The sequence below is a fragment of the Mus caroli genome, chromosome 9, assembly GCF_900094665.2.
Source record: "Mus caroli chromosome 9, CAROLI_EIJ_v1.1, whole genome shotgun sequence".
Classification (NCBI taxonomy): domain Eukaryota; kingdom Metazoa; phylum Chordata; class Mammalia; order Rodentia; family Muridae; genus Mus; species Mus caroli.
The window spans coordinates 93,111,440-93,124,022 of NC_034578.1; the positions used below are offsets into that span (position 1 = coordinate 93,111,440).

The 12,583-nt window shown below is 44.8% G+C and overlaps 1 protein-coding gene across 2 annotated transcripts in view; it reads right to left on the minus strand.

Moving 5' to 3' along the window:
• The window catches only part of Clstn2 (calsyntenin 2), a 582,382-nt gene that overhangs the window by 71,060 nt on the left and 498,739 nt on the right, over positions 1-12,583 (minus strand). For both annotated transcript variants that reach the window (XM_029481768.1, XM_029481769.1), the window contains exon 8: positions 10,411-10,532. In XM_029481768.1, the coding sequence (XP_029337628.1) occupies positions 10,411-10,532 (122 nt within the window). The remainder of the gene's footprint in view (positions 1-10,410; positions 10,533-12,583) is intronic.

The window sequence follows — 12,583 nt, forward strand, 5'->3', positions numbered from 1 at the left end:
CCTACTCAGGCCGGTTTCTGCTTCCCTAACTACTGCAGTCTCAGGTCCCGCGCAGTTGGATTGGAGCAGAAGCTGTGCTCCACTCACCAGAAGTCTTAAGATCCTGTGGCGGGTGTTGTGGGTAGCTGGCGAGTGTCCCAGGGTCTTATTTTTATAACCACAGATTAGTGAATGTTTTAGTCCTTGTCAGAGAATCTTCATTTTTATAGCAAATGTCCATTAATGCAAAGACCCACAACTTGTCAACACGCTGAGCATTAGAGATTACCAAGTGTTCAGCTCTAAATGGGAAACTTCTCTTCTTAAGACTTGGGTGTCATGAAAGAAGGGCTAGAAAAAAATTCATGAGAGCCAGAGGTACTGGGCATTCCTAATCAAAACAGTATTCTCTTGCCATGACAAGGCTGCTGTGCACATGAACTCAAAGTATTCGTGACTGCATGCACATGACCCTCAGGAGACCAAGACAGCCTAGAGCTTTGCGTATGGGAGAGGAGCTTCTAGGAACCATGAACACATGGTGGCTGTCATGGGAAGGAATGTTAGTTTTCTTCGGGAATCCAAGCCCTGAGATCCTACCCACGCTCCAGTAGATAGTCCCACAGCCATATGTGCACAGGGAACACTCATTATACTCATTTGGTTGAAAAAAAAATAGAAGAAATTGGAGGGAGGAGTGGAAAAAATAGGGGAGAACTTGAAGAGGAGGAAACGGTGGGGTAGATCTAACCAGAGTGTACTATATGAATGTATGAAATTCTTAAACACACACAACAACAAAAGTTCCTGAGACCCTCAGCACTAGATTGCACTACTCTCAAGGCCCCATCCCCATAGACAGTGCATCATTTGATTAGCATGCATCCCTGAGAGTCCATCACAACTAATCACATTCTCAAACAGCAATGGTACCTTTTTCCTATTGGAATCTGGGCATTTTATGGTCATGTTAAGGCTCTACTATTGGTCAGGTTAGAACTATGGAAGCTCCTAGCTATGTTTAAGTCTTCATCCCCAACCTGAGTGCTCTGCCTAAATCCCAGGAGTTAAAAGAAAGTGCAAACCATGAAGTAATAGTCAAAGTAATGTTGGCTCCAAGGCTGCTCAATGTCCAGGGACAATGATTGTTGGACACACCTCCCCTGAGGGAGCATTATCATCAGAGGTGGACATTTTACAATAAGACTCAACTTTGTTAAGTTCTTTCTTTTTCTTTCTCTTTTTCTGATAGAAAAATATCAGTGATACTGACTGAAGCAAACATTTGGGTTCTCTGCCAAGGCACCAGCTCCCGTCTTTCCCACTGGCTCTGGTGCTTGAAAGAAACTGGAAAGGCAGGAGCGTGACTCAGCCAAGCTGCCTCCCTCAGGACCACCTGAGGTGATGGCAGCTTAATTCATTATCTGAGAGGGTATTTCACTTACTGAGCATCTTTAACTGTGTTGACACCATTTCCTCATTTAACAATAAAACAATATTCTTTTTAATGCTGGTTTATTGCCTTCTTTTTCGAATTGCTTTTAAATATGTATTAAGGGCTGTCTGTTGAAAACATGCAGTCATTGCCTCTGGGCAGATGTACATGCTAAAACAAAAATAATGATTCCATGGGAGAGAGAAGCTTTGCTGAGCAGGTGCTACTTAGGGAAAGGGGACCTGAGAAGGGTAGGGTTTGTCACCCAGGAGGAGACTGTAGATCAGTTAGCAACTCTGAGTGGTAAAGGAAGGCAATTGGCCAGCTCTAGACTCCAACAGGCAGAGAGAATGACTCAGAGGGACTGCAAGAGGGGAGAAGGCAGCATTGCTACTAAGGATTCTACACTTTGCAGCCTGACCCATGTTTTTGCATGGGGTCCTCTGAAGCAAACCTTTTGAGCAGTGAAGAGAAATCTGAGAAAGACGGTTTCACTGACTCTTCAAACAAATGGCTCAAGTGGGCTTGACGGCTAGGTAGAAACTCTCGGTGAGGTGATGATGTTGCCAGAAGACATAGAATTACCTACTCCTTGTGCTTTTCCTTCAGTTAGGGACACAGATGCTGTCGTATCTGGCACTACTGATCAATGCTTCCCTACCCCCCCTGGCTTGATCTTCCCTAAACCACTCCGGTCCTCTGTTGCTATCCTCCCCTAGTCTTGGCACTCCCTCTCCACAGAAGTCTCTTCATAATCATAGCAGTCTCTTCTTGCTAATTTCCCACCCATGACCTGACACTTCATTTTGTACCACGAGACACCTCTAGTAGAGCCTAGATGTCACTAAGATAATGACTCTGGGTTCCAAGACAGATCCAGTGAGAAGAATGAGTCAGGAAAGGATATCCAGCTAAATGAACATTCACATTGTTGTTATTGTGGACTATGGAGTCTCCTTCCTGAGGGTCCTCTGAGAAGGTACAGGGCACTTCTCACAATTACTTCCCAGTTTTGGGCAGGCTTCTCTTCCTCCACTCAGTGGTAAAAAGGATCTCGGCAGTAACAGTGCCTTCCTTTCTAGGCTGTACTCACTGTAGCTAAGTAGGCTGATCTTACCCTGGAGAAAGCATTGGCACAGCAGATTTAAAGGCATAGTGGTGTGTACTATGAACTGCGGGGAGGCTGAAGTGGGTTTCTGTACTTTGGGGATGGCATCAGTGCTAGCCAGAGAATGTATGTGAGCTGGTATTTTGTTTCTGTTTTTTTTTTTTTTAAAGGAAGATACTCAAGAGAAGCAACTTGAAGGAGAAAGTATTTAAGTTCACGGTTTCCAGAGTATCAGTGTAAGGCAGGTTGACTCTATTGCTCTGGCCCTGAAGTGAGACAGAATATATTAATGGTGACAGTGTATGGAGAAGGCTAGTCACATCATGGTGGCCAGGAAGCAGAAAGACAGAGAGGAAGGAAGGGTCCAGGTATAAGATGTATTCTTCAGGGGCATACTCCAGTGATCAATTCCTCCAACCAGGTCCCCCTCCCAATATCAGGTCATGAGTTCAACGGATTATAGTCCATTGAAATTAGAACCTTCAACCATGCAATCAGGACTCAAAAAGCTCATCAGCCAGAAACCAAGCCTTTCACACATGAGCCTTTTAGGAACAGTGTTAGATTCAATCAGCACCGTATAAATTCATATCAGCTTGATCTGCCTTAAGCTGAGGGAAGGTTCTGTCAAGACAAAGAACATTCTCTGACTTGGGTTTAACATTTCAAGACTAAAACACAGAGTATGCAATCTTTCTTTCAATGAAGGCAGAATCTTTTCCTTTTCCCCTTTGCTGGTCCCTTAGGCAAAAGTATAATGCATCTCAGAGGGGAAAGAGAGCCCCAAATCTGTCACTTGCATAGCCTCATCCAGGGGCCAGTGAGAAACCAAGCTAGGTAGGAAGCCAGGCACAAGCACTGAAGGTCATTGTTAGACAGCCTCCTCCTCCCTCCCTTCTAGGGCCTTTCTAGAAATGGTGGGTCTCAGGAAACCTGCAGCTGAGGCGCCTGCACTGGTGTGCAGAGGAGACTATAGGCCTGTTCTGAAAACATGGCTCAGGGTCACCTCGGTAAGATGCAAGGGGATGGGACACGTGGCTTGATTTATGATTCCAAGACCTCCCCAAGGCGCACGGTGATGTATTAGTTTCCTTTTGCTGCTATAACAAATCACCTCCAACTTTGTGGCTTAAAACAACATAGATTTATGATCTTATGGTTTTGGAGGTCAGAGGATGAAATAAGTTCCAGTAGACTAAAATCATGGTGTCAGTATGGCAAAATCCCTTCTGAGGGCTCTGGAGAAGAAACTTTTCCACTTTGAAAAGGTTTTGAAACTCCTTGGCTTGTGGCCTCCCATACTCTAGTGCATCATGTTGGACCTCTCCTCCCATCTTTATATTTCCTGTGTCTCCTGTTGCCTCCCTCCCACTTAGAGCCTTGTCTCTATTGGACCCATAAAAGTAATACAGAACTATCTCATCTCAAGCTCATTAACTGCTCACAGATGCAAACACTTTTTTTTTGCCACACAAGAGGATATATTCACATGGTATATAGAAGAATAATGTCTTGGGGGGGGGTTTTCTGTCTGCCACAGTGGCAGCTATGCAGCAGGGACCAAGGGCCCCATGAAAGGCTGATGAAGAGAGAAAACAGGGCAAGCATGCCTCTTATTACCTTCTCAGTGACCAGATCACTCAACACTGCAGTACTGACCTCAGAGGCCTGATTATGCCTTGGGGGCCTGGAGACCATTCTCTGCCAGCACCATGAAACCATGTAGCTACCTCTCCCCCCAGAACTAGAAGCTTTGCTGGAGATGGAAAGAGGCTGGAGAGGGGTGGGTTCTAAGAGGAGCAGGGGCTTGGTGGTATTCCTACATATTGAAAGATAAACTCTCTAGGTTCTCTTTATATATGATAGTGAGAGCCACTGTGCCTGGGACCCTCTGTGTATCCATTATTGACACATAATAACCACACAGATTGGTTTCTTTGAAAAAAAATCTGCTTTGCAGTCTACCTGCATGAGAACACAAGAGTTCCACTCAACCTTCCCTGTCTGTTTGGGACACTTGCTCTCAAAGGAAGGCAGGCTTTACTGGAGACAGCTTAAGGTGGGCTGCTGAGCAGGGCAGGGGCCTCACATCAGAAGAAACAATGCCAGCCTGCCCAGGAGTGAGTCTTTAATAGCAGATTTGGAGTGCTGACAATGGCCAATTATTTTGCTCATTAAGATGACTGGTCTGGACTGGACTGACCATTCTCTAATTAACTCCTTGGCACTGGCTATAATAATGATTGAACTAACCCATTTGACTCCCAGTGTGGCTGAATGGGCAAATGCAAGGAAACTGCCTTTGCATCATTCCTACGCCCCTTCTCCAAGAATAAAGGATGAGATCTTTTAAAATCTTCCTCTAGGACCTTTCACATTCTATGTAAGAACAATGGACTTGAGAGACAAAGGCCTTGGCTTAAGACAAATGTGTGTAAATCCCCATTGTGGGAAAATTCAGGCCTGTGACTGTCTCCTTTATGTAGAAAGAGGAAGACCTTGCCAATACTAGTGGCCTAGATGGAGGGAGTCAGTGTCCTCCCACCCCTTCCCTCTGGGTGTGGCCTGGAAGTGTTGGTTACCATGTACTCATTCCCTCTCCAGGGAGGTGAGCTATGGAGCTGGGAGAATGAGAAGCATAAAGTAGTGCACAAGCAGAGGCTGAGAAGATGGTCCACCCGGTAAAGCATTTCTCATGCAAGCACGGGGACCTGGGTTTGGATCCTTGGAACTCATACAAATACAGATATAGAAAAGAAAGCTTGAAAATCTAAGCACTCCTATGGCATGATGGGAGGAAGAGAGCTTGAGAGGCAGCTAGCCATGGTATCGTGGCAGTCAGAGACTTTATCATATGTGCCATGGCACGCACGCACCCAAATGTAAACACACACACAGAGGTTTTCTTTTAGAAGAAGCACACAATAAACTTCATTTATGAAGATCTAAACTTCTGAGAGAGAAAGGGGGGGGGTTAAAAATCAAAAGTGCCCTTTTCAATGAACAGAATAACCTAGTCAGAAGATAAAGGTATACTGCATAATATTCAGTTTGGCCTAATGCTATAACTTTCCAAAAGAAGAACATATTGAAAATTGGGATGGCTTACATGAAAACCTGATTTTCAGCTTCCAGATAGTTGAAATTACAGTGTTAGGCCTAGATGTATGGCCTAGAGACAGATCTTTATTTCACTAGGTATCTGGCTTCACCTGGCTGAGCCTCTTTAATCCAGCTGCTTCTCCCAGTAGCCCAGAATTATTAGAGTCTGAGGCCCCTGCAGGAGAACACTACCAGGGAACATTAACTGGCCATGAACCAGTGAGCTCCCTCAGCGTGAGCCATACCCCTCTTGTCTCTGTCCCTGATGCACAGATAAGAAAATGGCTGGCCAAACGTGACCGATTTCTGCCTCTTCTGGGCTCTATGCTCTCCACAGATACTTTGTTTTCCTCATAGGAATTGGGACACCTGTGCTCTTTCTGTCTCACTGAGTCTGTCACTCAAGCTATCTCCTTCAATGGGAGTCCCAGGAAATACCATTCAAATACCAACAGTTCTAAAGGGAAGACGACCAGAATTCACAACACTGAATCAATCTTATCCAAATAATACTGAAGTCAAGAGGGCTCATAGATTGATAAACCTTTCCCTGTATGTGCTGGAGCTCTTGTCTGAGTTGGTACATGACTGACGGCTGGCTTGAGGGATTTGCATTAGTAGACTGTGAGCAAAAAATCCTATTAAAATGACATTTCCCTTGCTGTTAGCATCACTTCAGTGAGATGCCCTGGATTCTCAGAGGCATTTCCTGGGGCTGCCTCATTACACCTACAGGCAATTCATGTGCCTTGGCAAAGGCCTTCTGGGGTATCAGTGTAGGGAAAAAGGGTGGAGACACATGATGCCTCTGGGGCGTGAGCAACTGCTTCACTCATGGCCACCCTGAAGAGCTATGTGGAAAACATTATAGTCTAGCTTCAATGGTAATTACAGGCCAGTTGTTCAAATGCACTGATCTGGACTTGGGTACAGTGGCTGGGAGACAGGAGAGATTAGTCCCTACCACTGGTCTCGGGTATTGTTCTAGGCAGACTTACATTTGCTTGAATGTGTTGTGATATATAACATACAAGACTCTCTGAGTTTGACCATCCATAAAATTCATGGTCTTATATTGAGTAATGGAAATAATGGATAATTTGATTATGACCTGTTTGCCTAGGAGGGTGACAGGACATAAAAATCTACTTGGACTTAATTCCTGCCTGGTCCACGTTTTCTAAATTTGAACACTTGGGCTATTCACTGTCTACCATCTTGGATGCCTGTCTCTGCACATGTACCTTTCCATTCCAGGGTTCCTTCTGGATGCTTTCTTAGACTCTTATCCACAGGGCTACATCAGATAGCCCTGCCTGCCCTCCCTACTAGGGTTGTGCCCTGCTATGTGCCCAAGCACTTCCTACATGAGACTATAAACAGTCTTTTTAACCCATGATCATGGAAACTTCTAGATAGCCAAAGCTTCTAGTTTTACACTGATCTGGGGATGAAGCACAGAGTATAACTTACAGAATAAGCCACTTAGAGCAGAAATAAAAAAGGCCCAGTAGGCATTAGAATCGATAGGAGGTTTTGAGAATTCCCACGGTAGGCCAGGAGTTTAGTTACACACACCATATTAGACCAGTTTGAATAATTTTTGGCAAAGGCCATTTATAGACTCACTGGTGGCTAATCCAACTGGATCTTTGAAATAAGATAAAAAGATAAGAGATAAACACTGTTTTAAGAACCAAAGAGTAAGGAAAACAATGGCAAAAATTTAAAATTTTGAATGACCAGTGAAGTGAACAAAATTTTCAATTCATCACCAGAAGTTTTGTTTTGTTTGTTTGTTTGTTTTTAGATGTCTTGATTTTTCTTCTCTCCATCTCTCTCTTTCTTCCCCTTCTTCTGGCTTTACTGTCTCTCCCTCCACATCCCTTCACTGTTATGCAGACATTTTATCTGGACTATCTTATGTACTTGGAGCTATGCCATACTCTGTCTAGCTGGGCCTGAGTAAGACACCACCCTTCTTCCAGGAGCTTGGCACTAAGGAAGCAGATGGGAGGGATAACCATGTGATGGCAGTGCAGAAAGAGTCATGACGAGTCTGACAAACAAGGGGCAGGAGATGTGCCAGGGTAGTTCCTGGTCGAGAAGCTTCATCAGGTCTGTATGTTCTGAGCATCATGTAGTTTACATGAGAGAAACTTCAGGAAAGGTTCGCCCATAACAGGGAGCTGAGGACGAAAAAAAGGTGGTTCCATGGGCTGGCCTATACACACCACTGGGTTGGCAGTGTGAGCACTGTGGAGAGTTCCTGTGCCCTCCTCACTACAGCCTCCTTCCTTCCCCTGCCAACTATCCCTATGAGCTAGGATGTCTGATAGCAAGAAGTCCTCTGACTTTCACAAGACTTAGTACAGGATTTCCCAAGGTTAGTATAGAAATGCTGCAGCCCGAATTCTGTCCTCCCCAAGCTCACAGTATGAAATACTAAATCCCAGGTATATTTGGCGTTATGACCCAGGGCAGGCAACAGAAATAAAATGAGGGAGTGAGACTTGGGACTTCATTTAGCAGGGTTGGTTCTTTTTGAGAGGAGCAGACATGAGGGTGCCATCTTTCTATTTCTGGAATTGAGGACAAAGCAGGTAAAGGAAGCCCTCTGTATCTAGGAAAACTGATCTCATTAGATCATGCATTAACAAGCGCTTTGACCTTGCATTTCCCAACCTTATTGGCCATGAGAAAGTAAACATCTTTCCCTTAAGCCATGCAGCCCAGGGTATTTTGTTAAGGTAGCCTGCACAAGGTTAGACACAGACAAATACAGAGCTTATGCCAAGTAAAGAGCTGTTAGCTTGTAGGGTTCTATAAAAGCTACAAATATTTTGTATAATAGATGTAATTTCTGTCTATGACTTACATTTTAAGTCAGCATGCTCACCAAAGGAGTAACATGAGAGAAAGGATAGGTGCTGGCCATGGCTTGCTGTGGACCATAGGCAAGTCACTGGGGCTGGAGTCTCCTGCCAGGAAGGCCCCATGGAAAGCCTGTGGCAGGGCTGGGGATGGTCTCATATATGCAGCCTGCCTGCTACAGAGCAGGCTCAACAAAACAAAACAAAACAAAACAAAACAATACAAAACAAAACTAGCCAAAGGAACATCCCTGGGACCAGGGCATTGCTCAGTGACTCAGTTCCTCTTTAAATGCATGGCTCTCAGAATTGCTACATTCACTATATATTTATCTATACAACCAGGATTCCTTCCTTGTCTATTTTTAATTTCAAACCCTGCAACTTCATTTGCTTGTATCCTTCCTTCTCAATCCCATCTCAGAAAGTGCCTCTGGGTATCTATAATTATCTCCACCAGTATGGCAATGTTCTTATTAAAGAACCCCTCACAATATGGAATTTATTTTAATTCACTTCAATTTGTATTATATATTTTAAAACATCCCATAAAAGCCATCTGGCACTTCAGGACATAGCTGGGAGGTTGCTGAGAAATCATATAAACAATGTCAACGTTTTACCACTCCTACATGCCCCAGAATTCCTAACACAAAGAAATGCAGACGAACACATATGCTGTCTTTTCAGACACCCAGGATCCAGCAGGGTTTGCATTTACTAAGATCAGGCCAGACAGTTGCCACTGGCTCCCCACTCTGTCTCCTGAGCACAACATCTTTGCTTTTCACACACTGCACAGATTCCATAAGAGGAGAGTCCTTGGGTTGAGATATCTGGGTTACACCGAACATACATGTGATCATCTTTGAGGATGGAAGGGGCAGCCATCACTAATGTCTCCGTGTGAGTAAGTTCTTGCTGAGGTCAATCCTACTGGGAGCTGAAGGGTAGGGGTGTTCAGGAGAGGATGGGAAAGAGGTAGAATAACAGGAGAGAGAAAATGCAGGATTATGAAACATCAGCATCAGAAAGGACAAGGTAGCATTACATACAATGGGCACACAAGAGAGAAAATAGGCCTGTAAGTCACAGAAGATCAAAATAAGAGGTTGAGACCTAACTCGTTGGGGACTATAAAATGAGCATCGTTAGGTGACATCTCATTCCTGCCTATTGGTATTCTCTCTTTTGCTGAATTAATACTATTTTTTAAAAAATGAAACCCTGCCCAGTTTCATCTCTAAGTGAAGGCCATATCAGTCTTGCTTCCTCGCTGTGCAGTGTCCTTCCCCACAAATGAGTGGTTTCTGGTACCACCCTCAGGAACACACACTTCAAAGCTCTGGACTCAACCCAGACACAGCTTTGTTATGGAGAAGTGTGATGTACCAGCCCCTGTGATCAAGCCATAAAGCTCTGATGAGTCAGGTTTTCCACTTCAGAAATGCTCTGTCGTGGCTTTTTTTTTTTTCAAAGTCCTCTTGTCCCTGTTTTCAATTGCCTGTCACCAAAAGCAAGTCATACTGGTACCCAAAGGAGGAAAGCATCAAAGGGCAGACATGATGCTCACTGACACAAAGACCAAAGATATATCTATCAACAAAGATCTTCAGCAGGTCGGGGGGGGGGGCAGGATAAACATCTTCCCGTGGGCTCAACAAGGAGTGAGCATAGCAGATGCAGGTGCAATGGTCCACAGGTCCTCTGATCCTGTGGCATCTCAGCTAGCACACTTTCCCTCACTACTGGCTTTCAGTTTTTACCCTGACCTAAGATGCTATCTGCCTTCTTGAACTGAATTTTCTAAAACCAAGAAACTAAGCAGTCCTGGAGAGCCAACCCACTGCCACTACCCTGAGAGCAAACTGGTGTTCTCTGCAAAGGAGAAGGCATGTCCCTGAGAGTCTTACCTGGTCCAGCTTCCAGTGAAACTCTGCAGGGCGAAAGGTGTCTGCCTGGTCAAAGTCCTTCCGCAGGAGGAAGACGAGGCGGCAGTTGTGCACATACAGGGCATAGTGATGCCGGTTCATTTCTGAAAGGCAGAAATGGGATTGAAGCATGAGAGAACCTCTCTGTCTGCTTCCACCAAAGAGTTGCTAGGTACAGTTCAGAAAACAAAGAGATAGCCTCTCTTATTTTCCCATCTATAAGTGGTTCTGATGAATTTTCTAGAACATATTTGGGGGAAGACACTGAAGTAGAATAACCTCTGGTAGGGCCCATAGCAAAACTTCTTCTGAGACCCTGCCTTCAAAACCCTGGGCCAAGTCATACTCCATCGGAGCCCAGTGAAAGCTTCATTGTGTGTACTTACAGGGCTCTCTGCCGATCACATCAGCTTCTCTGGACTCTACAGCATGGCTGCTTTCTCCTAGAGTTCTGGGATTTGTTTTATTTTGTCAGTCTTGACACAGTGACCACAAAACACATCTCTTTTGTCTCCGTAATCTATGCTAAGAGGGGCAGCCTTGCTTTTAGCTGCTAGGAGGAGACAAATTGATTTTCCAACATTAGACATAACTCCGTGGCTCTTCAAAGCGATGAATAATCACCCCCCCACCCCCCAAGCACGGCCATCAATCAATGGAACCTTTTCTTCCTCTGATAGAAAGACTTTCTTACTTGCTTAGGAAATCTTATGACATGGTTTTAGCCATGACACTTAGAGCCACAGGACACTACCAACTGGCAAGAAACGAGCTGTTCTGTACCAACACATAGAGAAGTCATGTTTTACTTGGCTGTAGAACTCCAGAGAAATTTACTAGGAGGCATGTGTGCTATAGGTGGGTAAATGAGTTCATGGCCATGCACGGGGATAAGCATAGCCATCCATTAAGACCTGCATTAGAGTAGGGAGTGGGCTAGTTTAAGGTAACCTAGAGCTGGAATACTGTGCCTGATTCCTATACCTTCATATAAACCTTGCTATGAGGTCAACATTGGCCTCATCTCTAAAGATGAGCCTTGGTTGGCTCTGACTAAATAGACTCCTGCCAACTCTTCCAACACAGGAATTGGTTCAAGATGCCTGCCTAAGGTCAGAGAACATGGTCTCTGCTGAGAACTGGCAGGGAGGACTTGGTCCAGGCCAATGGTTAGTAGTTTCCTAAGCAGTTCTGGGATAGGTGCCAGCAGAACATGAACCTGTGGGGTGGCTTCTTTCCTCTGGGGAAGTGCAGTGTATAACCAGAGGTCTGCAGCAGCTGCACCCTTATCTGCTCATCTTAAACTGATACAGGTCTAGACACAGATCTGAGAAAATGCAGAGAACAGGAACGTGGATCTTGATCACACTTTACCTGTAAGATGACCACAAAGCCATCATAGATCTAGGAGTTTTCAGGTACAAGGAAGTCTATATTCTCTGCATTCGTTTGATTTCTTTTTTAGTTATCTGATACCATTTGATCTGGACTTACCATCTCTGTAATGGATAGAATCTTAATTGCCACAATGAGGAAATGTGTGTAAAGCAGCTGGCTGGAACAGATGTTCAGTGGCTGTCGGTTATTATAAAGGCCATTGCTGTGCCTGGGGACTACAGCATCACAGACAGCTATGTCAGAGGCTGGTTCCACCCAAGCACCAGCATTCTCCAGAACCCAATGCAAAAATGGCAAGAGAGAGGATGGGCCGTCACTCCATGTGCCCAGTGTGTGGATGGCCACTCTTAGCCTCTGGACTGGCAAAACTCTTCTGGCCCGGTTATGACCTTGCTATGAGGTCAATACTGGCTTCATCTCTAAAGATAAACCTTGATTGGCTCTGACTAAATAGATTACTGCCAATTCTTCCAACACAGGAATTGGTTCAAGATGCCTGCCCAAGGTCAACGGGGGAGGGGGGGTGTCATTCTCTTGCCCACATGGCCTCTGCTAAATACTTCCTGCCCCTTCAGGATTGTGTAAGTAATTTTCTGGGTTTCTGTTAAGAGCTGTTAGGAAAAGGAAAAAGCCTTATTTATAATCAACTAGGGTGAGGAGGTGGACCAAGAAGACTAGAAGAACAGACTTCCTTTGCTAGAGTATCTTTCAGCCTAGGCCCTTTCCCTCTGCCTCACTGCTGAAGACCTGTGGATCA